The 26,038-nt window shown below is 43.5% G+C and overlaps 1 protein-coding gene across 4 annotated transcripts in view; it reads right to left on the bottom strand.

Annotated features, from left to right (window-relative positions):
* Positions 1–26,038, bottom strand: part of COP1 (COP1 E3 ubiquitin ligase) — a 125,028-nt gene that overhangs the window by 45,511 nt on the left and 53,479 nt on the right. For all 4 annotated transcript variants that reach the window (XM_044439311.1, XM_044439312.1, XM_044439313.1 and 1 more), the window contains 3 exons: positions 22,038–22,146; positions 18,646–18,727; positions 4,706–4,822 (listed from right to left, as the gene is read on the bottom strand). In XM_044439311.1, coding sequence (XP_044295246.1) covers positions 4,706–4,822; positions 18,646–18,727; positions 22,038–22,146 — 308 coding nt within the window. The remainder of the gene's footprint in view (positions 1–4,705; positions 4,823–18,645; positions 18,728–22,037; positions 22,147–26,038) is intronic.

The following is a 26,038-nucleotide window of genomic DNA, read 5'->3' as shown; positions in this document are numbered from 1 at the left end:
GCTTACAACAATAAATACATCACAACAAAGTACAATACTGAGCATGACAATGTTAAAACCTAATTAAAATAATTAAACATTAAAATAATGGGCAGATAAAAAGGTTTTTGCCTGGTGCTGAAAAGACACCAGGCGAACCTCTTTGGGGCTCCGAAGAATTCAAGTCTTCAGTCTTAAGTAGAAATGCCAATGGAAGGTCCATTGAACTAAACTGAACATGCAGGTTGCACGTCAATTTCAGGCATTCCTGAGGGGCACGTCAGTCTCTTGAGGGTCATTAAAATCAACAAGAAAACATACCTGAGTACATCAGAAAAAGGAAACCTGTCAGGGAGGAAACTGGTCTACCAGACTGCAAGGGAGCTAAAAAGTGTACTAAAGAGGCTCAGAAGATTGTGGGCCATCAGTGCAGTTCTGGAAGGGGAGCGGCAGTGTAGCAACCTGAATGAATAGATGACTACATGGAGTACATGTATCTGTTGGTTCTGGAGGAGGTAGCACTGTTGTTATTGTATTCCTTAATTATGTTTATCATTACATTATGTGCATTGTTTATATGTTTGTAAAGTATGAGTTTTGCTTTTGTTAAAATAAAATTTTAAAAAATTACAGAAAAGCAGAATCAATCCTCTGGATCTGTCTTCACTGCAGATGATGTTGGGCAGAAACCCAACCTGAACTGATAATACCAGGAAGTCTGAAAAGCTGAGCCAAATAATAGCGACAAGAGCAGGGTGGGAAATGTACCACTTGGCCTGCAACGTTCATTGGTCACAGCTAATGGTGAAGGATCATGGGATGTGTAAACCAAGCATTCCAGAGAGCCACAATTTGCCCACCCCTGTTCTTACATCACTTAATACAAATCCATGTTGCACCCATACTGGGAACATATTTCTGGTCACTGCACTTGGAAAAGCCTACAGTTGAGCTGGAAAGTCTGCAGAAATGAGTGGCTGAATAAATCAAGTGACTGGGCAAACTCCCCTGTGAAAACTCATGTCATATTTAGATTTAGGTCCTCTTAAGCTTACAAAAAAGTTAAGAGATAGTCCCCAACTTGGACAGCTTCAAGTGGACAAACTCATGATGGATAAGATTATCAGTGGCTATTAATCAGGACGGTCATATATTACCTCTAGGACCAGAGGAAGCAATGCCTTTGAAGAAAGGTTTCTGAGGAATACAAATGAGTGGTTCCATTGTGCTCGTGCCCTGCTTGTGCGTTTCCTACACAACCCTGTTTAATCACAGTGGAAGTAGGAAGCTGAACTAAACAGGCTTGTGGTCTGATGGGGGAGAATGCTTATTTTCATTTTGGCTCGTTCTTCTCAATGTAGGAAGCCTGGGTCAGGACACTAACTATGTTAGGCAACAGGACGGCATCAAAGGGTTTCTACACTCTACTCGCCGGCATGTGGAAAACCAGAACCCTTCCCCTGACATCCGCACTTCTGTGTATCAGTCCTATGAACCTCCACTTAACATTTCAAATTGTTCTGGCCCTGACATATATGAATCAACTCAGAAAATAACTAGGTCACGGTAAGCCAGGGCTACACTTTGACATATTCTTGTCTCTCAGGAACTGCTCTTCAATCATATCCTTGGAATGCACACGCAACTGAAAACACTGCAGTTTTCCTGCTATTCTGACTTCAACCTCCTCCCAGTGGTCCCTTCCAAAGAAATAAGGGAAAGGCACTCACAAGCTGCTCAACAGCTCATTTATACAGACAGCTCCCAGGCTGGAAAGCTCGATTTTGCCTTCTTCCTCTTCTGCTGCAATTGTCCTGCTCTGTCTCAGTTCTCCCAGAATCCCAGTTTGTCTGTGTGCACTTGACTTTTGCCTCATCTAGCTAGCTCCCACATCCCAATTTGCCCTGGCAATGGATCTGAAAGGGGGAAAAGCACACATTCATCTTTGTGATGGCTTTGCTCAGTTCACTGCGGTTCGTACGCAAACCTCCTCTGCATCTAACCGAAGTGCTACGATACCGGACGTGTTCGGTATTTTGGCCCAGGCATTCTGTGGCAGGAAACAAATTTAGACCAGCCCAGATGCCGAGCATACAGCATGCACAGATACCCGAGTAGATCAGAGCTCCAAGCGCAACGGTGGCTTTTCTGCTTTCTGCGATGAGAAGAAGAAATCTTCTGGATGTGTGCTGAGCTTGGCCACCGCAAAGCGGGCCCGGCTCACTCTTCTGAATCTCTATGCATGCCTATCCAGCTACTGTGATACTTTCTGAACAGCTGCCATTAAAATCACTGTTACTCTTTCATCTTGTCACCAACTGGGGCAGAACAGGAGCCCATTATGAAAGAAAAGCTGGAATTCTCCATGCTAAAAGGATATGAATATTAATTATGACAGAAAGAACAGTATAGCCAGCACATTTTAATCAGACAGAAACAGCAGCTGTTGACAGCCCTAATTGAAAGTGACAGTGCCAAAAGATTTTTTGTCTGGCTCCTACTCAGGAACCTATCCTTCAAATCCAATCCTTTTACTGATATGATATACATGCTGCATAGTTTTCAAGAAGGAAATGTGCCTTCTTATACTCACAAAGAAGCCTCTAGTGTTTTAGAAAGTTAACCCAGAAAACTGCACAACTTCACAAATGAAGCGATGCAAATTGAAACTAAAATTCACCCACACTGCTCCCCCAAGAGTTGGTGTCAGAAAAAATTGCTGAAAATGTCCTTCAGTGCTACGTATCGCTCTCCTACTGTTCTAAATTTCCATTATGCCCCTTTCCCCTCTTTGTTTGGAAAGGGGAACAAGTAAAAAGGATGAGAATGAGAATCTAGCAAGGTTTACGCTGACGTTTCCCTGTGATGTTTTGACTTAATTTACAACTGAGACGTAACACGTAGGTATTCACACACAGACTTGATCCAGTGCTCATTTCTATCACTGATGCTACTGACTGTGAAAAACTGTAAAGGTCAGGCCTGTAAGGCTGCTCTCCCTCGGGAGGCATGGACTACAGCAAGGAGGAGGATCTGCTGTTCCTTTATTCTTTCCCAGACTGTGCCTCGTTTAGACCAAAGGTGGTACAAAGCATTACAAGGCCACTTCTTGTCACAATAAATACAGTGAAAGAGCTGGCTGTGTTTTGTACAGATCAGGCTTCATTTATTCAAGCTTTTCCTCTCCCATTTTTCTACTCAAACAGGTAAAAATATGACTCAGAACAAATCTGAAAGTATTAGACTATCAGCACATGCTACTAAAATGAATGAAGCCAATGAAAAATCATCCTGCAGAATCTGCACGCAAGGAGCGATCCTCAGCTGACAGAGAGATACCTGGGCTGACAATGTATGCAGAATGTTTTACAATCTTGCATCTATTCTGCTCCCTGGTTGGGGCACAGATTTTGGCTGCAACCAGATGTCAGCTCCAAGATATAAGCAGCAGATGTCCTCAGCTGGAACTCTGGAGCCAAGGATAACAGAGGCAGAGGGAGAACTGAGGCTTACTCCGGCAAAGGTCAGACTCTTGGAAGATGCAGTAGTGCCAGAGGTGAAAGAAGTGTCAGAAGCAGGCAGGGGCTAGAGGCCAACAAGGTGTGGCAGGACTGGAGGCAAAGGCAGGAACAGGTGAGAATCAGGTATTGGCAGAGGCATGGCAGGGCCAGAGGCCAAGTCAGAAACAGGCAGGAGTTAAGACATGGATGAAAATGCCGCAGCCCTGGAAGCAGGAGTCAGGTCAGGGACACAAAGCATCGCAAAGATTCGTGCTGTTATGGCAAAGCTGAGTAGGGTTGGGGAGCCTTCTATATGGTCTCCTGTGGTTCCCAGCAAGTCTGCATGATGGGACTGGCCCAATCCTGCAAGCACTTACAGCTCTGATACTAACCCTGCTAGTATTTCTGAGGTGAACTAGCATGCTTTCTCTATCAGGTCAGGAGCCTGCCTCTTTGAGGGTGCCTGCTTCTTTCTTGCACAACATTTTGTGCAACACCCAATCACTGGAATAATTTGCACAGGTTCTCTTACTGAGGGAAGCTGTTGGCTGGATGTGGCTTCTTTTTCTAGGCTCTGTCAGCCACTGGGAAGTAAATTCAAAGAAGCACTGTTTCAGCAGTGGTCTCAAGCTCCTGCTGCCAGCTATTGAGGAAGAGGGTTTTCATCAGTGATCTACGGAGCGGGTGGGGGGGGGGTTGTCCTTTGCAATCTGAGATGCAGAAAAGGCATGGTAAATCTGGTCACAACTGCAGGTCTGTAGCCACTGCCTCTCTAATGTCTCAACCCAGTGCCAGAAGGTCTCAAGAAGGGGCAACAAGATAGGGGGTAGTATCTTGAAGGTGTCAAAACCTAAATTTTTGGGTGTTCTCAAAGTCTATCCCTTACTAGGGGAGGGAAAAGCTCAAACAAGTAATGCCATCTAGTTAAGCCAAGGAACTCTGCAAAACTCTCGCTGGTGTATCTGAGAGGACAGGGAATTCCTCCCGCTGGTTAAATTCAAATCAAGAAGTTGTGCCATCCCAGACATATCCTCTGACCAGTGGGAGGAGGAAATACAAAGCCCTACACAATCTGCCCCACTGATCAAAGCTGGGCAATAGTTGTCTTCAGTTAGGCAAACTGCCCAAATGTAATACTTCACAGCCAACATATAAAGTGTTGATACGCAAGGGGCTCTGAAATCCTTTCATCTTGTTTTGCTGAGAGTAAACACAAAAGTGCCTACCTGCACAACCAAAGGCCAGGTGGTACCTAGATGATGGGCTGAATTTCACGCAACACACATTTGCCTTGGCTTCGATGCTTGCTACTGAGTTGTCCAGGTTGGTTGACCACAGCTTCACTGAGGAAAAATGAGAAACACAGGTAACACGGGCAAGTTAGGCTGCAATTCATTCACTGAGCTTATGCGAAACTCCTGTTTACTCTCTGGGGGAAAAGGGGACTAGCGTTCTATGGGAACACACAGCAACTATTCTAGGACAGAAGCAAGTGAATGATAAACCAAAGGCGTGGGGGAGACACGTATGTGACACGTCAGTACTCGGAGGCCCACAACCAGAAGGCCAGTTGAAATACCAACTCCCAGCACTTAGCCAGCATTTCTCCTGAAACAGGTTCTTCCAACTGTCTTAAAAGCCAAAAACAAAACAAAATAAAACAAAACATTCATGCCATTTACTAAGCATTTATTGCCACCAGACATAAAGCCCCTGGTAGATCCCAAACGGCTATTTTCAATGCCTCGTTATCAATCCGTTATGGGGTTTGAGTAAAACAGATCCCATTTTGCAGTCATGTCTAGAAAAGGGAAGTTCACATTTCTGTTCTAGATGGGAGCCTCAAGACACCTCAGGCTACTAGATTCAGGCTGAGCAGAACTGCTGTGTGCGACCTTCTGTCCTTCAGCTGCGCTCTGACATATTTATGCTTAATGATTTGCCTTACAACCAAATGACAGCGATTGGGTTTTTATGTGGAAGAAAACAACGAGAGGAGGGGGACGGATGTTATTTACACATGAGCAAAAAAAGCCTGAGAGAGAAAAGAGGCAGCAGATTCAGAAACATGCTGAAGTAAACACAGTTTGGCTAGATTTGCATGCTTCCGTTTCAAACACAGATGTGGTTTCCCGTGTCTGCACACAGCATGAACGTGGATGGCCCATTACATCCTGGAATTTCCTCTGGAATTCCACCAGCAAGCCAAAGGGGCAATGTAACGGCAGTAGTCCAGAACAGGCTCAGGATGCCATGGATCTGCTAACAGAGTAGCTATCCATGTCTTCACATTACCCTTTTACAGTAATGTGAAGACACGGAAGATTGTGGAAGACCTTTCCACAATGGGTTGAAAACGGCTTTTCCACCTCATAAACATCAATACATATTGAAGGAAAACGCAACAACAGACTAGCTCTCTGCTGAGTCACCTTCACAGGCATATTAAACAGTTTTCTACAGATGGTACAGTATTCTGTCCGCCTTCACATAGACAGGAACAATTGCTAGGAAACCCAAGGTCGTCTGCTCCAGTTGTCCTTCTTGTGGATTCCACACAGTGGTCCTGCCTGATTTGTGGGTGGATTGTTAGTGCCCCCTCCCCTCTGCATTCTACACTGGTCCCTACTTGAAAAGAGAACACTCTTTGGGAAGAGCCCTTTTGCACAGGAGGAGGAGGAGGAACCAAAGATGCTGCCATCTTCTCTATCAGCAGCTTTCATGCCAAATGCTGGGGGCCGCTGGAACAAACCCATGAGCTACAGATTTTTTTGGGGGGAGGGGGGCACCATCACTTTCTGGAAAAACTTTGAACCTGCTTTCTAGCTGCAGAGTTTTCTACACGCTGTCAGAAAATAAAGCAAACTCTTTCTAGGATAGAGCTCATTTAGAGGATAGCAGACCTCCATGCTCCATTTCTTAAATCGCCCACCATTCTAATTCCAGCCCGGTGTTGAAATTTTGGGAAATGTAGGGCTTACAAACAGCGGCGTGTCCATTCAGGGCTTCTGTATATACCATTTGTGATTCCTTGGTACCGCAGCTACGTTTGGGTAGGTAATCTAGTAAAAGTGGCTGCTCCCTATTAACTTTTGTGAACTTCATCGTAAAGCTGTTCTAGGGTAATGTGGGGATGGATTGCATACACCGGATCAGAGTAAAGCCAATTTAACCCAAGAGATATCACAATGCTATAACAACCGCATGAAGAACTGTAAGGTTAAACAAATAAACCTAATGGTTTGGTTTGGTTTTTTTGCGCTGGGGGGGCGTGGAAATAAAGACAAGTTCAAATTGTGTATTTTATAACTAACCAGCTTATAAAATAGCAGATCACACAGTTTAGTCAAAAGGTGCCCATTAACCTTTTGCTGCTTTCATTTAGACCTTGAATTCTATTTCTGGTTGATTATATTTAACTAAAATATCAAAAAATGATACAGTCCAGTGAAAATTAAGCACTTTTAAGCTCCATGTTATTTCAACAGAAGAATGTGACTTATCTGTTTAACTTCTTCCTTGAAATGTGGGATTTAAGACTTTATTAACTTTGCTGGCTCGTAATATTAGCATTAAGCCTCAGATGAGTTTCAATGATAGCACCTCAAAAATTGCATGAAAAAGAAATGCCTTGTTGTAGCTGATTTCTACCCATTAATATCCCACACTGTTTTAGCTAGGAAGAGTCTAGCACACTGAGTAACAACAGTATCCACACAAAAACAACTTTGCCAAAATGGCCTTAGCCATCATCTCCCAAAAAGAGTGATTAAATTTATGCAGCATTCTGTCTGGAAGAGATTTTCACAGACTAGAACTTTTGTTTTGCTTATCTCATGGCTAAAGAGGAGACGCCAGGAAGTAGCACAGTCTGTGTCATACTGCCAGCAGCGGACGTTAATATTATTGGATCGCTGGCACAGAATGCAAGTGATTTTCATTTCTGTGGTTAAATATAAGACAATTCTGGTCAATAACAACTTTTCAAGTGAGAAGAGGAGCAGCAGCACTCCGGGAGGGAAACCTAGGGCACAATATCATCATACACACAAAAACGTTCGCCACATACATGTGCTACAGAGCTGTTTTTATCAATGACCATAAGATAGTCTTTTAATTAAGTACAGGAATTAGGGACATTAGTCAAGTTGGCTGCGCTCTGAAATCTGCTTTCTTGAAAGCCAAGTTTCATTTGAAATCGACATTACTTGCTTCCAAGTTTTGGCCAGTCATAAATTTTATACTGCGGCTTTCAACTTTTTTCCCATCTCAAACATTTCAAGTCAGACCCATGTGTAAATGTTGCATAGCGATGCCTAGCCGCTTAATGCACAAAGAAGTGTACTGGCATTCTTAGAAACAGGCACTGTGTGGATGGCAGTTTCTCCCTTCAGAAGGATGAACAGGGATCCTGGAGAAATCATCTTCCTCCCCCTCCCTCCACTGTTCCCGAGGGATGAAGATTCCGTATTTCTCCTTCCCAAATGATGCCATTTCCATTTTTCAACCGCATTCATAGGGCCAGCTGGAACGGGATGGCATTCTGGTTGGATGAGAAATCAAGTCAGGGCAAACCAGCTGGGGTCTTGTGAAAACTGCAAGCGATAAAGAAAAATACCAAGCAAGCCTGAGGTTTTACTTCACTGTGTTGATTTTTGAATGAATGAAGAATAATTCATTGTAAGGAATGTAGAATCCAATTTCCCAGTAAGTTTCCTATTTAGGTTGCTGTGGTTATTATCCTGAAGTGGTAGGCACCACTTTTTTCCCTTTAAAATTAATTTTTCATAAGCAACATTTTTTGCAGTCTCCAAAAATTACAGAGGTACAGGCTCCAATTTTACACTGCTAAAATATATTCCAACATCACATTAAACTATGGTTTTGGGTAAGAGCAAGCTGCAGAAAACCACAGTTTCTGGCAGAATGTGCTTCCAGACATTGAGCAAGAGTCCTAATAAAACCTATTACTGCAGCAATTCTAGTAATTGGCTATTGGCCTTTATTGCATTTATAAAGATCCACAGAAACACATTCTGACCGAGTTCTAGATGATAAAATATGTCAGGAAAGTCATAAGGCAAACACTCCAAGCACAGTCAACGGAGAAGGTCCCAGGTTCACAGCTGCACGGAAGATGGACAGCTTTCCAGGTTGCTGGTGCACTGATTTCTGGAGGCCTAGAGGAAGGCTGCTATGGATCGCTGTCAGATGCGTGATCTTGGCTGGTAAACCTGGCTTTCGAACGAGAGCTGCACTTGATGGCTGCTTTTGCCCTTTGTCTGAGGATGGATCAGAGGCGGCACCATGGAGCACTTCCTCCAGCCCGGAGCTCTTCCTGCTGCCCTCGTCCTGGGAGTGATTCCCTCTGACCAAGATGCAGGTCCTCCACCAAGGTCAAGTCTTCCAGTCATGGAGAAAGCCCTCGTTTGCCTCCAGCGCCTCACCCCTTCACTGTGTGCTAGGCACTGGGAGGCATGGGAAAACTGGTTTCTTGGGCCTTTGTTTCCCATGGCTGGAGCTACCTCTACGCCATCTTCCTGCAAGGCAGAACTGGGGTCTGAGACTAAAGTTCCTCTGGACTGCAGCTGAAGGACACCGGGAAGGTTTTATTTCACTTTTAAATACACTAGCCTGCTGTGTCATCCTACTCCCCAAAACTTGGTTAATTATACCTATTACTAGTGGAAACATGTCAACCTTGAAGCATGGTCTATGGAAGTAGCTCTGTTTGGTCCACAGAAGCCTAGCGGAGTCAGACTGCTCCTTCCCACACCTCAAACACCCCTGTAAGGATACCAGCAGCATGGGAAAGACTCAGCTGGGAGTTGCATGAGCTGCCTCCTACAAGCCTCTTCTGAGCCTGGCTCCTCCTTTGAGGGGTGTGAAAGGCACAGGAAGTCAAGCGGGGACTTTAGCATGGCCTGCACCGAAATGGCAGTGCAGAGGCTGCCCTCCCCATTTAGATGTATTCCTATATCAAAGTTGATGTAAAGAAACAGCAGAAGGTTGCTCAACACTGGAAGAGTGAAGAGCCACCCACCGACGAACGGATTCTAAAAAAGATCTTGGACTGTGCAGAAATGGATAGATTGAATTTATCACTGAAGGAGAAGGAAGATACTGACTTCTACCAAACTTGGGACTCTTTTTATTATTGGCTAGCGAAACGGGACTTCGCATAGATTTAAATATGTTTTTAAGTTATCACAAATGTAAAAAGAAGGGTGTGGGGGCTGACCCAGCGGGCCTGATGTTTTTGATGATGGATGTTTTTAGTTTTGGTCTTTAGAATTATAATTTCAAATAAAACATTAAAAAAACAAAAGAAACAGCAGAAGGGAAGTACTTGTAACACCTGAGTTACACTCAAGGAAGACTTGCATTCACAACTGGATCTCATGTGCCCCTTTCTTTTAGTGCTCTCACCATGTCAGTGGCTACAGGAGAACGCGCTTTTCCACTAGCAGCACCTCAGCCATGGAACATTCTGTCCAAAGAGGCTGGCCTAGGGTGAGGGTTAGGACCAACTTTGGTGTCCCTTTTGACTACCTGAGGCCTTTTAATTAGTCTTAACTTTAAGTTACTTATCCTCTCTGCAAATTCTTGCCAAAAACTGTCCTGCAAACATTATAGAACAGTCTATATGACTGATGGAGAAACCTGTGCATGCCTAGACAGAAAAAAGTTGTACACCTTCGAGTTGTAAGACTTTCTTCTATCTAAATACACATAGGAGTTCTCTGAAATAGATGTGAAAATACCGGCTGCATCCAAAATGGCTCACAGCTCGCATCCTGCAATGGGTAATTGTTTGGATACCATTAGCTTCTCTGAAATATGAACCCTAACAAGTCTACTCACAAACTTCTTTTTAATTGAGCCCCAAGGGAAGCCATGTTAGTGTTCTTCAAATGTATTAGACACTTTTGGGTTAATTGCTAATATTATATACAAAATGTAGCTTTTGCTATAATTCCACATTAATATGGCTTTTAAATGTATTTAATCATTTTAAACTCCTCCTCTGCAAGAAGTCAAGACCATTTCTTGTACAATCAAAGGCAGCAATGAGAATCCCTCTCCATACAAATTTTCAAGCTTTTCATCATCTTCTTCTGTCACCATTCATGTGGTGCATGTTAAAGGAGAGATTATCTTCGACACAGACATCCGTTTTTTAGCATGTTAAAGGGATTCCTTGCTAGAGAAGACTGTTCAAAGCAGGGCTTCACACTGAAGTGGAATTCATTCTTACGCAAAACAATGCAGCCATTTCTCTGCACAAGCCCCAGAGTCATTCTTCCCATTTCAGAGGATCTAGTTCAAGGCTTGGTTCAGGCACAACACTGTGACTTTGCTTCCCTGTAACAGGGAGCCACAGAGGGCTAATTTCCGCACAGAACTTCTCACTGCAAGGGGTGGAGGGCGGGCTGAGGTGTACTATAGTTGTTGTTACTTGTGGAATCTGTGAGAGTGGGTTGTTTGTTGACAAGCCACCCATGGGCTCTGTTAGGGTTGCCATGTTGCTGTGTCTAGCCAGTTGTGGTGTCTGAACTACTCCCTGTAAACAAATCACGGTTTGCTAACCAAATACCAAATAGAAGCTAAGGTTTGTTGCCAGCTCTTTAAAAATAGCAGCTTATTGTCACGTCTCAATCTGCAACCACAGCTTATCTTTGTGTCTGAGCTTCTGTTCACACTGAAATATGAAGAGTCTCAAAACAAAACCTGAAGGCTAAAAAATGAGTGGGAGAGAAACTAGCCCAGAAAGAGGAAAACAAGCCTTAATTTACTTGTTTCGAAAACAATTAATTGCTAAAACAACAAGCCATGGTTAGCTAAGCATGAATTAATGTTATGGGCATGTGCATCCCAGAGAATGGATTTCTCTAACAGCGATGTGGGCAGAGAAACTCCTGGAGGACAGCTACTGGGCAGCAGTGGTGGCTGAAGGTAACACTGGTGGAGGACCTTTCAAAGGTAAGAGCACTGAGGCTCAAGCTAACCCTGGTTAGTACTGTGTAGAAGGTTGCAATGGTAAACCACTTCTGCATCTTCTTACCTTGAAAAACTTATGATGAAACCATCCAAAATGAAACAAGAGATAGTGGCAGAAGATGCGACCTTCCCCAGGTTGGAAAGCACCCAATGAGCTACTAGGGAAGACACAATTCCGAGTGGAACACTGGAAGTATGGAGCAAGTCAGACTGGAAACCAGGAGGCACAATATGCAAGGGCTGAACATTGCAGTACCTGGTGTGAACAAACTAAAGTGGGTGGAAATGGTACATTTTCAGTTAGGCAAACCCAAAGTGTTTTACTCTGGAAATGACAAACACCGAAAATACTTTCTCAGTATCACAGCTACTCCATAAGATGCAGAGCTGGCAGAAAGGGGCTATAAAGTGTAAACCATCTGGAGATTTTATGAGGATTTGATGGTACATAAAATTAATAAATAAACTCTGAATAATACTGACCAGAATTAATGAAAAACTTGTCAAAAAGCTGTCATTCAAGTCTATGTTCCAACAAAAGATACTGAAGAAGAAAAATTGAAAAATTTCATGGAGGTGTCCAAGCAGAAATTGACAACACACCAAAACAAAAGAGGCTGATAATCCAAGCTGACTGGAATGCAGAAGCGGGAAACAAAGCAGAATCACATGCTATGGAAGAATTTGGCCAAAGGGGTCAGAAATAAAGTAGGAGAACAACTCACAGAACTGTGAAGCCAACAATCTGTTCATCGCAAATACATACTTCAGGCAACTGCTCAGATGACTGTATATAGGAGCTTCAGCAGAGGGCCAATTTACAAAATAGTCAAACTATGTAATTGGAATGGAGAGATGGGGAAGCTGTATTCTCTCTGTCAAAACAAGGCTGGGAGCAGAATGAAGTAGTGATCATAAACTCTTAGTATCAGAACTAAGCTGGAAAAGGATTGTTAATTAAAACATGCTGCCGAAATACAACTTCAATAATATTCCTGAGAAATTTAAACATGAGGATTGACGGTGCCTCCATTTCTGTCCCTTGTGTTCTTCTTGAAAAAGTTCTGTACTTCACTTCTTGAATTCCTGTCATGGGAGTCACCCCGCTGAGTCTCGGTCAGCCCATCAGGTCATATTCACCCTCCTGTACTAAGAGTTCCAGTTCATGGTTTTTGTTTCCCATACTCCAGGCATCAGAATATAAGCACTGAGGACCACATGCTTTAAACTCTAGCTTTCTTCCTACATTTTTGGGAGACTTTTGTTGGGCACCGTTAGAGCTGCTTTCTCTGTTGTGGTGCATAAACCTTTGTTTGTTGTCACACCGAGGTGTACTTTCCCTCCCCTTAATGCTGTGGCCAAACACATTCTTTCCAGCCCTTGTGAAGTACAACCCATCCCTTGCCAGCAGTCTGTCTTCCAGGAAGTGTAGCCCATGCATAGTCCCAGAATCCAGATCTCTCACACAGGCACCACCTTTGTAGGCAGACATTCATCTCTCAAATTGGCACTATCTTCATAGCCAGACACCACCTTGGGACCCAAGGTTCTTGCCTTTCCTCTCCAAAGCCTCAAAGTCTCATGTGACTTCTTCAAAGTTCCATTTGGCAGTGTCAGTTTTTCCCATTTGTATAAGGATGTGTGTCAGTGGGTTTTATGAGCCTTGACAATCCTTCACTTACAGCTCTAATCACTCCTCCGGGAAGACAGCATGCCTGATGAGCTCCTGGGTCTTCACAACATACCTGTGTTTTCATCTCACGTGGCAGGGAGTCTTCCACAGCTAACCCTCTTCCCTTCTTTGTTCTTGGAGGCCTTGGCATCACTGCCACCACCTGGTTGACCTTTAGCCCCTTGCTCAGTGTTGCAGAGATAACTTGTCCTTCTTCCACGGCGGGCTGCCCCCATTCTCATCCCTGAGTACCTGAACGTGGTCCCGTACTTCTACTGCTTTCGCAGGTGCACAGCATCTTCTAGTTCTTTGGCTCCTAACTGCCATCCTTTTCGAGGAAGTTGCCTCCTACTTTTCCTTTACCTCAAGACTCTCAGTCTCAGCTCAGTGTTGCTTGTCTAGCTTCTGTACTACACTTAGCTGTTGCGGTTCCATCGCTCCATCTAAAAGCTCTACACCGTCTTTTATTTCCTTGGCAGCCAACACTCACTGCTCCGGTGCGCTTACCTTGTCTTCCCACAGGGCTAGTAGCTTGCACTTGTTGCATGTGTAGGCCATGTTGACCTCAGGCAAGAAGACAAATCTTGCACAGACTTTGCAGGTCGCCACCACTGGGTCCATACTCTCTGCTGCCTTTTTGGTTCTACCTTGCTGGTTATGCTGTAACAACCAGTGCTTTCTCCTGACTTCCCTGAAAGTTAACAACAGGCTCCCACCAGAAAATTAGAGTGTGTGTTACAAGGAAAAAAGGCAGATCGGGGCGGGGGGGAGAGAAAAAGAAAGAAAAAAGTTAGGGACTTCTCCACTGAACTCCACTAGCAAACTCTTCTTAGCTCTCCCTGTTCACTCGCTCTGATCGCCTGCTCTCTGGGAACCTGGTTGCTTGTACACAATAGTCCCTAGAGCAGTTGGGGCAGCTTCCTCTGATCTGCTCAGCTGGGACACAGAAAGACTCCTGATGAAAACAAAAGAAGGAAGTGCAAAAGCAGGACTGCAACTGAACATCCAGAAAACAAAAGCCATGACTACAGAAGAATTATACAGCAATACTATGAATAATAAAGGCATTGAAATTGGGAAAGATTTTGTATATTGGTTCAATCAGCAATTCAAAGAGAGACTGCAGCCAAGAAATTCAAAAAAGACTGAGACTTGGCATGGCAGGGCACCAATGAAGGAACCAGAAAAGATCATCAAATGTAATGAAGTTTCACAAGACACCAAGGTCAAGATCATTCACACCACTGTATTCCCAATCACAAAGTAAAGATCTGAAAGCTGGAAAAGTGAAGAAAGGTGATGGGAAGAAAACAGATGTGCTCAAAACACAGTATTGTTGGAGAGCTTTGCAAACACCCTGGACCTACAGAAAATCGACACGTAGGTCCTAGATCAAATCAAGCCCGAACTTTCCTCCTAGAAGTAAATATGACGGCACATAACAACAGCAGCTACCCAACTGACCATGATAGTAACATAAGCCTTAGCTATGGTTGAGGTCAGCAGGAATTCACACCTGAGTAGAAAAGAAATTCACAATACCATACAGGCTGTGTTTCAGCTGCACAACACCTATATGACTAAAATATTCAACAGAAAATTTCGGAGAAAGGAACAAGGTACTACAGTCAATTAAGTGCTAACAACTCCTTTCTTACTAAAAATGAGACATTTCCCTTCATGGACAGATGAATGAAGAGAAGGAAAAGGTGTGCACATGCATTTTTCTACATTGCATGTACAACGTCAATCACTCCTGAATAACCTGTGAAGGGTTAGCTACTCCTTTTCATTTTGCAATATGCACACTCGCTTGGTTTAGACACTGGAAAAATCAGTGCTTCCATGCACTTTCAAAACAGCAGTCTTGTCCTTTAGGGGCCCCGTCATTTTCAGCTGCTGAAGACGAACACTAAGTAGGAAGTGCATTGATGTCCCCTTCATTAAGGATAAAAACTGTTGATTAGTAATTATTTTTTCACAGTTCCTTATGTGATTGAAACAGAGAATTACAATTAATACAACTTGACTGTGAACGGTATTCCTTCTTTTCAGCTATGTTGGAAAAGTCTCAGTTAAATAGTTTCAATTTAGAAATTGCATTTTGTTATCTTAATATTGCTAATGCAGCTACATCCACACAAGAAATACGCAGTGGGGAGGAATCAATCATGTGCAAATTCCTACTGGGTTTATTTACCTTGAGCTAATGGCACATAAAATGCTTCACCTGAGGAAAAGAAATACTGGAAGAAATACATACAGCAATGACAGCCAGCAACTAAATACTCGTTAACTGATATAACATTCTTTATCTGCTAATCAAGGAGCATGGTGCTCACCAAGTGGGCCCCTTACCTCTCCTTTATAGTTCACATTAATCATGATACAAGGTTGCATCTGACCTGATGCTAACCAAGGTTAATACAAACTGGGATTTCCCTGTAATCATGGTTTGAATCAGACAATCTGATTTGCATCCAGCACTTATGACAACATCTTAAAAGTATGGGAGAGAGGGAGGGACTTGTGAGGATATGGAAGCGGTCACACAAACCAAGGGCATCTTAACCAACGCTACGTCACCAGGAATTTTACATTTTTACCAGGCTTAAAGATGTGTGGTCTTTTTAGTAATGAAGCCTTGGCCATTTATTGAATCACTTTACAGATTTTCCATGTGGCCTTTTCCTAAGTGCCTTACCAGTTCTCCCCTTTACATAGGGTTATCTAAATAGCTAAGAGACCCTGGAGAAAACTAAACAAACCACAGACTTCCCTCAATTGCATATCATGTCAACCAGGCAAGAAAGTCAGGTTCTTCCCTGTAACTATTGTTCTTTGAGTGGTCATCTGTGCACCACAGACAGGGGCTCTTCACCAGCGTGAGGCCTATTGTTGGAAAGAGCTCATGACCAGAATATCTAGGAGGGGTTCCCACCCACTTCCTTCCCACAAAGGGAAGGTCAGTGATGACAACATCGAGGCGCTGCAATATGTAGTAGCTGAGTGGCACTGATCTGGGGGCGGTGGGTGGGCTGTGTGAATGCACAAAGACCACTCAAAGAACAACAGATACGGAGAAGCAACCTGACTTTCTTCTTCGTGGTCTTTGTGCAGCCAGAGTTGCAAGTGGGAAGATGCCCTAAGCAGAGAACGGCAGATAGGATTCCTGTATTCCAGCAACAGTCTTATTTGGGATATACGTTGAGCCAAGAATGTTTGACAAACACCATTTGTGTGCACTATGTGGATGACTTGCAGAAGTCATGAAGGGGATGCCAGCATGGAGGGCCACTGAGACAGCCATCTCCCCGAGCAGAATGGGCAGGAAGCCAAGCTCTGTGTTCAACAGAGCACCGGTTTAGTCTGAAGGATTCCTGCTCAGCAAAGGTGGAAAATGCAGTCCATTCAGTCATATATGTTCCTCATAAAAAGCTTTCAAGCCACATCCCTGGATCACTTGGACGTTCACTTGTAGGTGTGTGGCTTGTTCCACCACTGAACCAAGGTAAGAGGCACAGGGTGTTGATCCCTCAGGTCCATGGAGTCAAGGTCCGGTCTGATGGGAGGCAGATAAACATTCTGTTCAACATTCAGAGCGGATATGCAAACCATGGCTGCCTACACCATGGGCTGATGAGGATGCAAGTTGTCTCATCTCTGCAAAGCACCCTTGGGATGCCCAGGAATGGTTGGAAGAGATAGAAGTGTGTCCCCGTCCAGAGGAGGAGGAATGCGTCTCCATCAAACCCTTGACCGTTCCCACTTGTGGATGTGGATCTCAGATGGAACTGGACCTAAGTTGGTCATATAAACCCTGTAGCTGAGGCAGGAAAGTCCGGTCTCAGTCTTGAGCTGGGAGGAAGCTGAGGCGGTAGGGGGCAGATCAGCTCGGTGGCGAGTGCCCAACTGTGCTCCGCCTGGCAGTGTTCAGGATGGTCATCATCCCTGCATCTTGGTGTGGGTGGTAGATCTCAAGGTTCATCATACAGTCTCCCCGCACCCTCAGCTTGATCAATGACGTGGTGGGGTTGGCCCACTGGCACACGGGATCCAGGCAGAGCAGCAACTCAGGTCAGTCCTGACAGCGAGACTGATCGGAGGTGGGGTATGATGGCACTGGAGAACAAGGGCAGGGCGGGGTGGCAGCAAAGGTGGCATGGCGCAGAATAGAGGAGACTGGCCTGGGTTGTAGTGAGGCGAGAAGAGACCGACGCGACAGAGCTCTCAGGGGGGAGCTGAGACGGTATGCAAGGCAGGGAGTTGCAAATCCTGTCCTCGAGAGCGAAGTGGCCAAGCCCAGGTCCAGGCCCAGTGGGCAAAGTTGATCCTGGTGCCCCTTTGATGAGGCTGCTGTCGGTGCAGATGGGGATCGGGGAGCTTGCTCCCACAGTGCATACATTTCTGAAACAGTGCCTTGAGTGCTATCGGGAAAGAAAGCAAGTTGGGGGGAGAAAAAGACTGGCAAATAGAATGTTTTCTGTTTGTTTTGTTCCTTGGTATGATAAGTGAAACAAAAAGGGAGAGAAAACTGTAGGCAGAAAAAAGAAGAAGAATCAGAGCGATGCAGTGCAATTCCAGAGGCACCCACAACAATGGTTGGTGGCCAGGGACCATCCTAGATATACTGGGGGAGGGTCCCATCAGTCTATCAAGGAAATCTGCCTACGCAGCAAGACCTTCACAGGCACAGAGCCCATATGTATGATGCACAAAGACCACAAAGAAGGAGGAACCAGGCAAGCCATATTCCTCGTCTGCAAACTGCAACGAACCAATCACAGAAAATGGGACTGCCCCAGCCCCCCACAGACAACCCATGGCCTGTTCTCCTGGTGCTCACCTGAGTGACTTACTCACAGGTAAGGGATGTGAGCAGGGACACAGTACTAGCTGAGATTCTTGCAGCATCCCCAACAAGCCAGCTCCTGTCTCAGCAGCTAACTTCCAAGCAGAAGCAGGCTGCTCCGGGACCGAAGCCATGCAGCCGAGCTGACTGCCAGCTCCCACCTTCTGCCCCAGAGCAGGTCTCACAGGCAGGAGGCAGAAGGGACCCCTGAGGGGCAGTTGTCAGCCATGACTTTGGGTAGCCACTTGGCAAAACCCTCTTGAAAGCAGCACCCTTGAGACTGCTTTTCTTACCATGGTTCTCAAACATGGTAAGTCACAATGGTAAACTGCCTCCATTGGATTTGAACACTGTGACCAAGAATTACTGATGACAATCATGGGTTGCTGGCTGTGTGCTGAGAACCCAGTCAGTGTGTACTGTAACCCCAACCCTATCCTATCGCCAAAGTAAAAAGCAAAGCAAAACCCTTAGCAGATGCGTATCTTGACAACATGCGGGCTGCACACACAGCTACAGGAACACATTTGGTAACGATAAGCATGCTGGAGCAACAAGCATGGCTTTTGGCTTATTATGATGTGCAAATGCAGCCAATATGAAATTAATCTTGGAATGGTAATTAGGGGAAAACATCGTACCTTTTGCATCATCAGAGCCTGAAGCCAAGAGTTTGGGGTCCATTAGATTAAAGTCCACACTCCAGCATCTTTTCTCATGTTCCTGTTACGAGAGAAAGGAACAGAATCAACCTACTTCTTAAACATAAGCAAATGAATACTGAAAAACATGACATTTTGCTAAAATTAATAGGAATGAAGCTCTATTTTGATCTGGTCCAACAAAGCAACAACCCAGAGTATGGACTGAGAATGGGCTGCATTTGAATTGTGGGCTGTTGGTCAAATTGCAGATTGTCTTTATTCACAAACTGTACATTGTGGTTTAACTATGCATTGTAACACCTCAAATTATTTATTTTTGATATGGTATTCCGTTATTTATATTTTACAAGTATTTTCAGAAACGCAATGTTTTGTTTTGTAAATATATATAGGGTTCCATTCCACCATGAACATCCTCAAAAAGGATGCAACTTTCAGTCCAAGAGGGTCAATTTGGACTCCCTGAGCTTTCCTTATGCTGTTGTTGACTTGCACTAGATTCTTGTCTTCCCCACTTCTCTCTCCTTGGTCTTCATTTCTGGATCCTATTCCTGCACCAGGCTCTTGTCGCAACAAAATAGGTAACATGCCCCCTCCAGTTGTGGCAGCAAGAGAGCTGTGGCATATATTTTCACATCAGCGGCTGTTTGACATGGTTGCACATGCAAAATGAACTCTATGGGGAAATTCAGATTTAAATGTCTATTTGGCAGACTTGGCTGATCGACATGTTAGATCAGCTTGTTGGTCCTGAAGATAGATAGGTTTTTGTCATTTTCCACTTTGCATGCTAATTATAGATCACCAGCTATTGCTGTATGAACTCAAACATCTGTTAGAATCTAGGTTTGGCCCTGCTGCTTTTACAGCTTCAGAGCTGCCTGTGTTCTTTTAAGTATGGACTGAGTCTAAACGGCTACATCACCCTACAGTTTATGTATGTTACTGGTGAATAAAGGTGATAACACATGGCCTCAACCTAGAATGAAAAACAAACGTGGAGAAGCTCACTTTGCCCAATCAATGGAGAATTTCACTGACATCTATTCCGGAAAGGACAATGAATCTTAGGCTAGGCTTAATTCAGCAAAAACTGATGTTTTAAGTATTCTGGACACTATGACATCCCTTTGATAAGAGCTTAATTAAATTGGTCAGTTGTTGGAGGTGTAATACTGCTAATGCTTCTTCTCTTTGTATGTTTCAGCAACACCCAAAGGGAAATTTCTTTTGGGAGAAGGTAATAACTTGGCTACATATTGTGATGGAAAGTTATTTAATATTTAAAGATGTCCTTTTGAATGACTTATTCATCTCTTGGAATGTAATGCAAAGGCCATGCAAACTGATTTTCTGAGCCCCCCTGACTGCTACAAAGCTACTGCTAGAACACTAGAAGGATAAATGACCACTTGTAATAACAATGAGAGGAGAATTTAATGAACATTTCAATTTTTGAATATGTGGTATTTCAGTATAATCTACAAATGGATAAATATTATATTTGTGGTGACGTATGTTTATGCATACTTATTTTTAGGAATGGAAAATATTTTGTTATAAACTACTTACACAGAGAGCAGAGTACATGTGTGTCACTATGGATCTTTCTAAATCTTTGAGGGATCTTTCTAAATTTTATCCAAAAAATGTAATGTTTTAGTTTATTTTATTCCTTTTTGAAAGGTGTGGTTTGGTTTCATTTTTGTAACACTCAATAAAAAATAAATTTTGTATTTTAAAACCCTGTTGGTTGTTAATTACAAATAGCCCTGAGTTCGCAACCAAACAAGAAGCCAAGGTTTCTTTTCCTGGGTTGCGCATACTCTACAACTAAAAGTTAAACCATAGTGCAGGGTTTATATTTAAAGATAACCCACAATTCAATGACAAGCCAGAATTGACTGAGGGTCCATACTCAAAGTTGTTGTTACATGAGAATCAGGTGAATCTTAAATAATGATAACTGCTGTCTTTTCCCACCCAGACAAATCGTGTGCTCTGTTTGAAGGAACCCCTCAGAGAAAGAACTGATACCAAGCTTCTTCTTTCCCTTTTTCCAACTACCCGTCTTTGCATCCTGAAAGATGAGGAGCTCAGATTGTTATTACAGTCTGTGCTTTGGCTTATTATTGCTTCCCAGTGGGCTTTATTCTTTTCTTAACAGAAAAATTGTCAAATACTAAATATGTAGATTTTGCCTAGAAATGAATACATTAACCTCTTGGGGGCTCATGCTAAGCAATATGTTGCCCCTTAGACAGCAGTATTCCCAGAGCTAGAGAAACTCTATTTAACTTTTACTAACAAATCCATTTCAACAACTCTTCTCTGAACACTGGGCACGTATATTTAGTTCAACCTACATAGAAACATTCCAGTGAAAAGAGTTTTTAATCTAGAAAAGGACAATGTAAATCACCAGAGCATGGAACAGCATGGCCAAGTAACTGAAGAAACAATCCAATGCATGTCCCATACCTTTTGTCTATTAAGCTCCTCAACCAAGATCAAACATACCCTTGTACTCCTGGATAAGCACTGCAGCCACGTGCGACAAGCAGCAGGCTGAAACAGCAATCCTAAGCATGCTAATTTCCCACTGGCTGCAGCCCATGCACAGTAGTTATTCCCCTATTTTAATCTGTAAGTATCTACCAGCCACTGATTCATTGGAACAATTTATTAGTGTACATATGATTATTCTAATAAAGCCTTAATAAATGGATGAAAATGACTAAAAAGCTTTTAATTTCCTGTAGTTGTGAGGCATCGCAGCCCTGTATTGGTAAATGTCAATATTAGGGAGATGAAAGAAAGAAAGACAGACAGACAGACAGAATGAATAATGCATTGAAGGCACTGGGTAGTTCTTAGGATCTAGTGGTGAATGAAATTTGGTTTTGATGTTTACACCAGGCAGCAGCGGCTGGCCACTCCAATGGCATGTGAGCCATGAACCCACTCTGGGCTTTGATCTGAACTTCAGAGGAGCTGTTCAAGGTGCTGAACCTATTTCAAGGGTGGGCTTCAGCAATTTCCATCTCCTCAGGAATGGAACTTGTTTGTAACCCAGGGGCTGCCTGCACCTTTTCTCATCAGTGTCCTACTCATAGTTCACAGATCGTTCATGCTAATCGTCAAGCATTTTTAATGGGTACACATGTTTATCACATTAACAGGACAGTGAGAGCTCCTGTCCTCATTCTCCAATTCTTGCTTATTTTTAGATACACGAATTCATATTGACTATGACAGCATTTATAAATACATTCTGACAAAGAGGAAATGAGAAAGCTCTGAAAAGATCCTTCCTTTCAAGGATCTTGTAACTGTTCTTTGTGAACCAAAAAGTGCCGTTTCTTTACCTGGTAGACTTTCGACCGTTGCCCCGTAAACCCGTCCCACAAGATGACGGTGCCTTCGTAGTCACTGCTGGCCAGGAGGTTTTTGTGGTAACTGCTCCAGCTGATACAGCTGTAAGAGAGAAATGATCCCCAAATAAGAAAGCATTTTCTTTTAAACTACAACTGAGAGCAGGACAGGATGAGAACTGCAACAGCTCAGAGTCATTCATCCATCAGTACTAATTGTTGCCTAATTAGGGCAATTTCATCTGTTGATTTCCTGATCATTCTCTGCCTCCAATTCTTCTTTAAAGTCAGCTTCATTGGATTATGCCATGTTAAACAGTAGATGCAATTAGTAATAAAAGTTGAAGCTGTTCTTCCCTTACCGTAAGGACATTTAACATATTGCTTCATTTTTAAGTGTGCTGAAAACCCTGTACTTCCCCTATAAAATCCTTGCTTGAGGTGTCAACAGTCCCGCTAGAAAGCAAAATAGCACACTGGAATGAAAGGATCCAGTCTAAAGTATGACCTCTTAAGCTTCTTTACCCTACTAAAATGAGAGCACTGGCATGGCCGTCACGGCTGGGATTACTGTTCACAGGACCAAACATCTGCTGCTCATGATCTGATGAGATCCAACGTCTGGTTGCGGCTTCGCTGCCTGCTCCTTTCCACTATTTTAATCCCAATGACAACTACCATACAGTGCTTCCCACTTCGTTTCTGCCCTCGAGGCCAAGTTGCCCTACACAGCATTTTATTCTGCTTTGCTTCCTACTTAAGCAGCCTAGTCAATCAGCATCTTTTGTTTTGGCGTGCTGTCAATTTCCTCTAGAATACCTGCACAAAAGTGTCCAGGTTCTTCTTCTTCTTCGGCATCTGTGGCTGGAACAGTGCCTCAAACGATGGTTATGTTGATAGGTTTTCCACTAACTGATACTATCCAACTGGATTTTGTGTGATAGGCCCGTGCTGCTTGTGCTGCGTCCTTCCTCAGCACTAGAGGTACTCCACTTCTTCGGAGTTCGCCATTCCCAAAGCCAAACATTGGCTTTGCCCCATTCCAGTCCATTTCAGTTTGCTTATACCAAGTGCTGCACTGTTTAACTGTTCCACTTCCTGATCTACAATTTCCAATTTGTCTTGGCTCACAGATCCCAAATTCTATGTTCCAACTGTGTGCATTGTACAACGTATCCTGGGAGTGAGAAAGACCATGACTTTGGACACTCAATCTCAAGGACAGTACTGGCTGGGCTGCAAAGGCATCAGAATCAGAATGTGAAGCACTGGGGGGGGGGGGGGGTAGAAAGGTGGACCAAGCTGAGACACTGAGATGAAAGTAAGAGAAAACACATGTCTGAGTCTGAAAAAAAGCCAGATTCCCCAGGTGGGCAGGCAGTTCCTATGAATATTAAAAACTTGCCAAGAGCTCACAATGTTCCTGTCTTTTAGCCCCTTCCAAACCGGTCTTGTAATTCTCTTATATCTGCTTGCTCATGTTTTTTTTACACTTTTTTGGGGAGCACTTAAAATATTTGCTAGTTGCTAATGTATCAAGGCACTTCAGTACTTAGAAAATGGTTAAAGGAACAGAAGAATTTTCAGACATGATCAAATTAGAAATGGGGCAATACATTTTGCCATATAATTTCTAAATCTAAAGATAATATTTTGGTAGCAATGCATTTAAATATATTATAAACAATATATGAAGGAACTCAGCGAATTACAGCTTCTGTCCAATCCCAACATGAAAAGCAAGTTCAGATGTGTGGCAGGGATACTTGCTGAACCAGTTGCACTTAGAGGAAATTCAGAAGAGCACACAATAGAAAGAAGCAATGCTCCCCACAACCTTGACAAAGTCAGGAAGAAACAACTGGATGGGAGGCGGAGCAAAGTGGAGCAGGGGAAATGTGCAGGTTGCAGGAGAACCCAGGTGCAACCCCTGGGATCTCTTCACATGTTGCAATAAAAAACTCACTGAAGTTTTTGAACAGTCTTCAAAGGTAGCCTCTTGTACAATGCTGGCGGGACTTCTCCACCTAGGATTTGGGAGAGCCCCTGCATCAGAGCTCACCACAGCAGGCTAGATGGACCATGCCACGGGTCTCATGTGCAAACACTTTTGGCAGCGCCTCTGAGAACATCCTTGCTTCTCACCTGCCTGAAGCTGAGCATCAGCAAGGAATGTACCTGAGGGACAGCAGGCAAAAATGCTACAGGCTTCCCTCTCTACTGCAGAGCTCAAAGCAAGTGGAGAGAAGTTGTTGGAGGCCCAATAATTGGGAAAAGGAGGGATAAGTACGGCTGCGCCTTCAAGAATGGGAGTGCTCACATCCTGATGCACATCTTAATTATGGCTGAGAACCACTCAGGTAAGGTTAGGCAACATCCAAATTGGCAGATGAAAAATACTATAGTTTGTAATCACTAAGCAGCCCCTTAACACGTTTTAAGTTTCTTCACACACCATAAAACTTTAATACTATTTTATTTCAAATCAAATTATCATGCTAGACAAAACAATCTACTTCCCATTTATTGATTTCTCTTCATCACCTCAAAGCATACTATAATGAAAAGGCCACTTTCTTTCCAAAGAATGTAGAATGGCTCCAAAGATTGATTAAACAGGCCATTTTGCATCAAAGAACAATTCTGTTTATATCATACACCTCAGCCTGCTCATGACTATCTCAGGACAAACCCAACTTTTTATATATACCAATTTACAAGATGTACTAAACAAGATCCTCCAAATTACTGTGATCATGGGAAGGCTATTTTTTAAAACCATGTGTATCAGACTTAGCACCCTCCAGAAGTAACATCATCACAGAATAGTAAAAGCTGGAAGGGGCCAAGAAGGCCATTGGCTCCAACTTGCTCCTGCTGCAGGACACAAGTTTATACCGTCCTGCTCAGAGGGCTGCCCAGTTTCTTTCAGAATGTCTCCAGTGTGGGAGAGCCCCCCACCTCTCCAGGCAGCTGGTCCCACTGCTGTACTGCTCCGACAGTGAGGAAACCTTTCCTGATATCTAGCCTGAATCTGGGTTGTTGCAAATTGAGTTGATTATTTCGTGTCCTAGATCTTGACTTTCCTCTTTGTGACAGCCTTGGAGGTACTTATAGAGTGATACCATGTCCTTCCTCAGTCTTCTCTTCTCAAGGCTGAACATGCCCAGTTCCCTCAGTCTCTCCTTGCAGGGCAGTGTTTCCAAACCTTGGGTCTTTTTTGTTGCTCTCCTCTGAACCCTTTCTAATTTTCCAACAGGAATGCTGGGACTAAACCTCTGGACAACATCAGGTTGCGTAAGACCAAATTAAGAAAATTATGAAAATGAGATCGTTTGAAAAACTAATATTACTTAGGAACATTAAATTACTTAGGGACATTCTGTCACACACAAGAACAGATTCCTACAGAGGAAAAAAATCAATTCAGAGCTTCGTCTTTTCCTGTTTATAAATAAAGATGAAAGGTTAGTGTGTGCCATCAATGTGCACGGCACTTTACGTAGCACAAGAAGCCCTGTTCTTCTGGAGTGAAGCTTACGATCCAATTTTTGGCACAGAGGAAATAACTGAGGAAGGAAAGCAAGTAGTGCTAGTAAAGGCTCAATGCTGGTAGTTAAGCTGAAACTCAGTCCCAGCAAGACAGACTAAATGTTAGGTAGCTCATCTGCTCAGTGACATGGTGTTCACTGTGCTCTGGATAATGCAGCAAGCCTAGAGCAGTCTGGAGCTAGAGAAGGTAGAACCAGCTCTGTCACTGGAGGCCCAGAACAGCATCTGTGAGGGATTTAGATAGGGTGGGAACCCCTAGAATATCACTGCAGGGTGGGAGGGATTTATATAGGGAATTTACATAGGGTGGGAACCCCTGGAGTATCACTAATATCACTGTACATATAGTCTATTTAAGTAAGAGACTAGAACATACACAGGAAGGTATGAAAAAGACAGCAAAAAGATTTGTATTATACTTTAAGTTCTGTTATACAATGTGC

This window comes from Varanus komodoensis, unplaced genomic scaffold (genome assembly GCF_004798865.1).
Source record: "Varanus komodoensis strain SLA01 unplaced genomic scaffold, ASM479886v1 scaffold34_1, whole genome shotgun sequence".
In the NCBI taxonomy this organism is placed as follows: Eukaryota; Metazoa; Chordata; class Lepidosauria; order Squamata; family Varanidae; genus Varanus; species Varanus komodoensis.
Note: the sequence above shows the minus strand (reverse complement) of the source record. Positions and strands in the feature narration are given on the sequence as shown.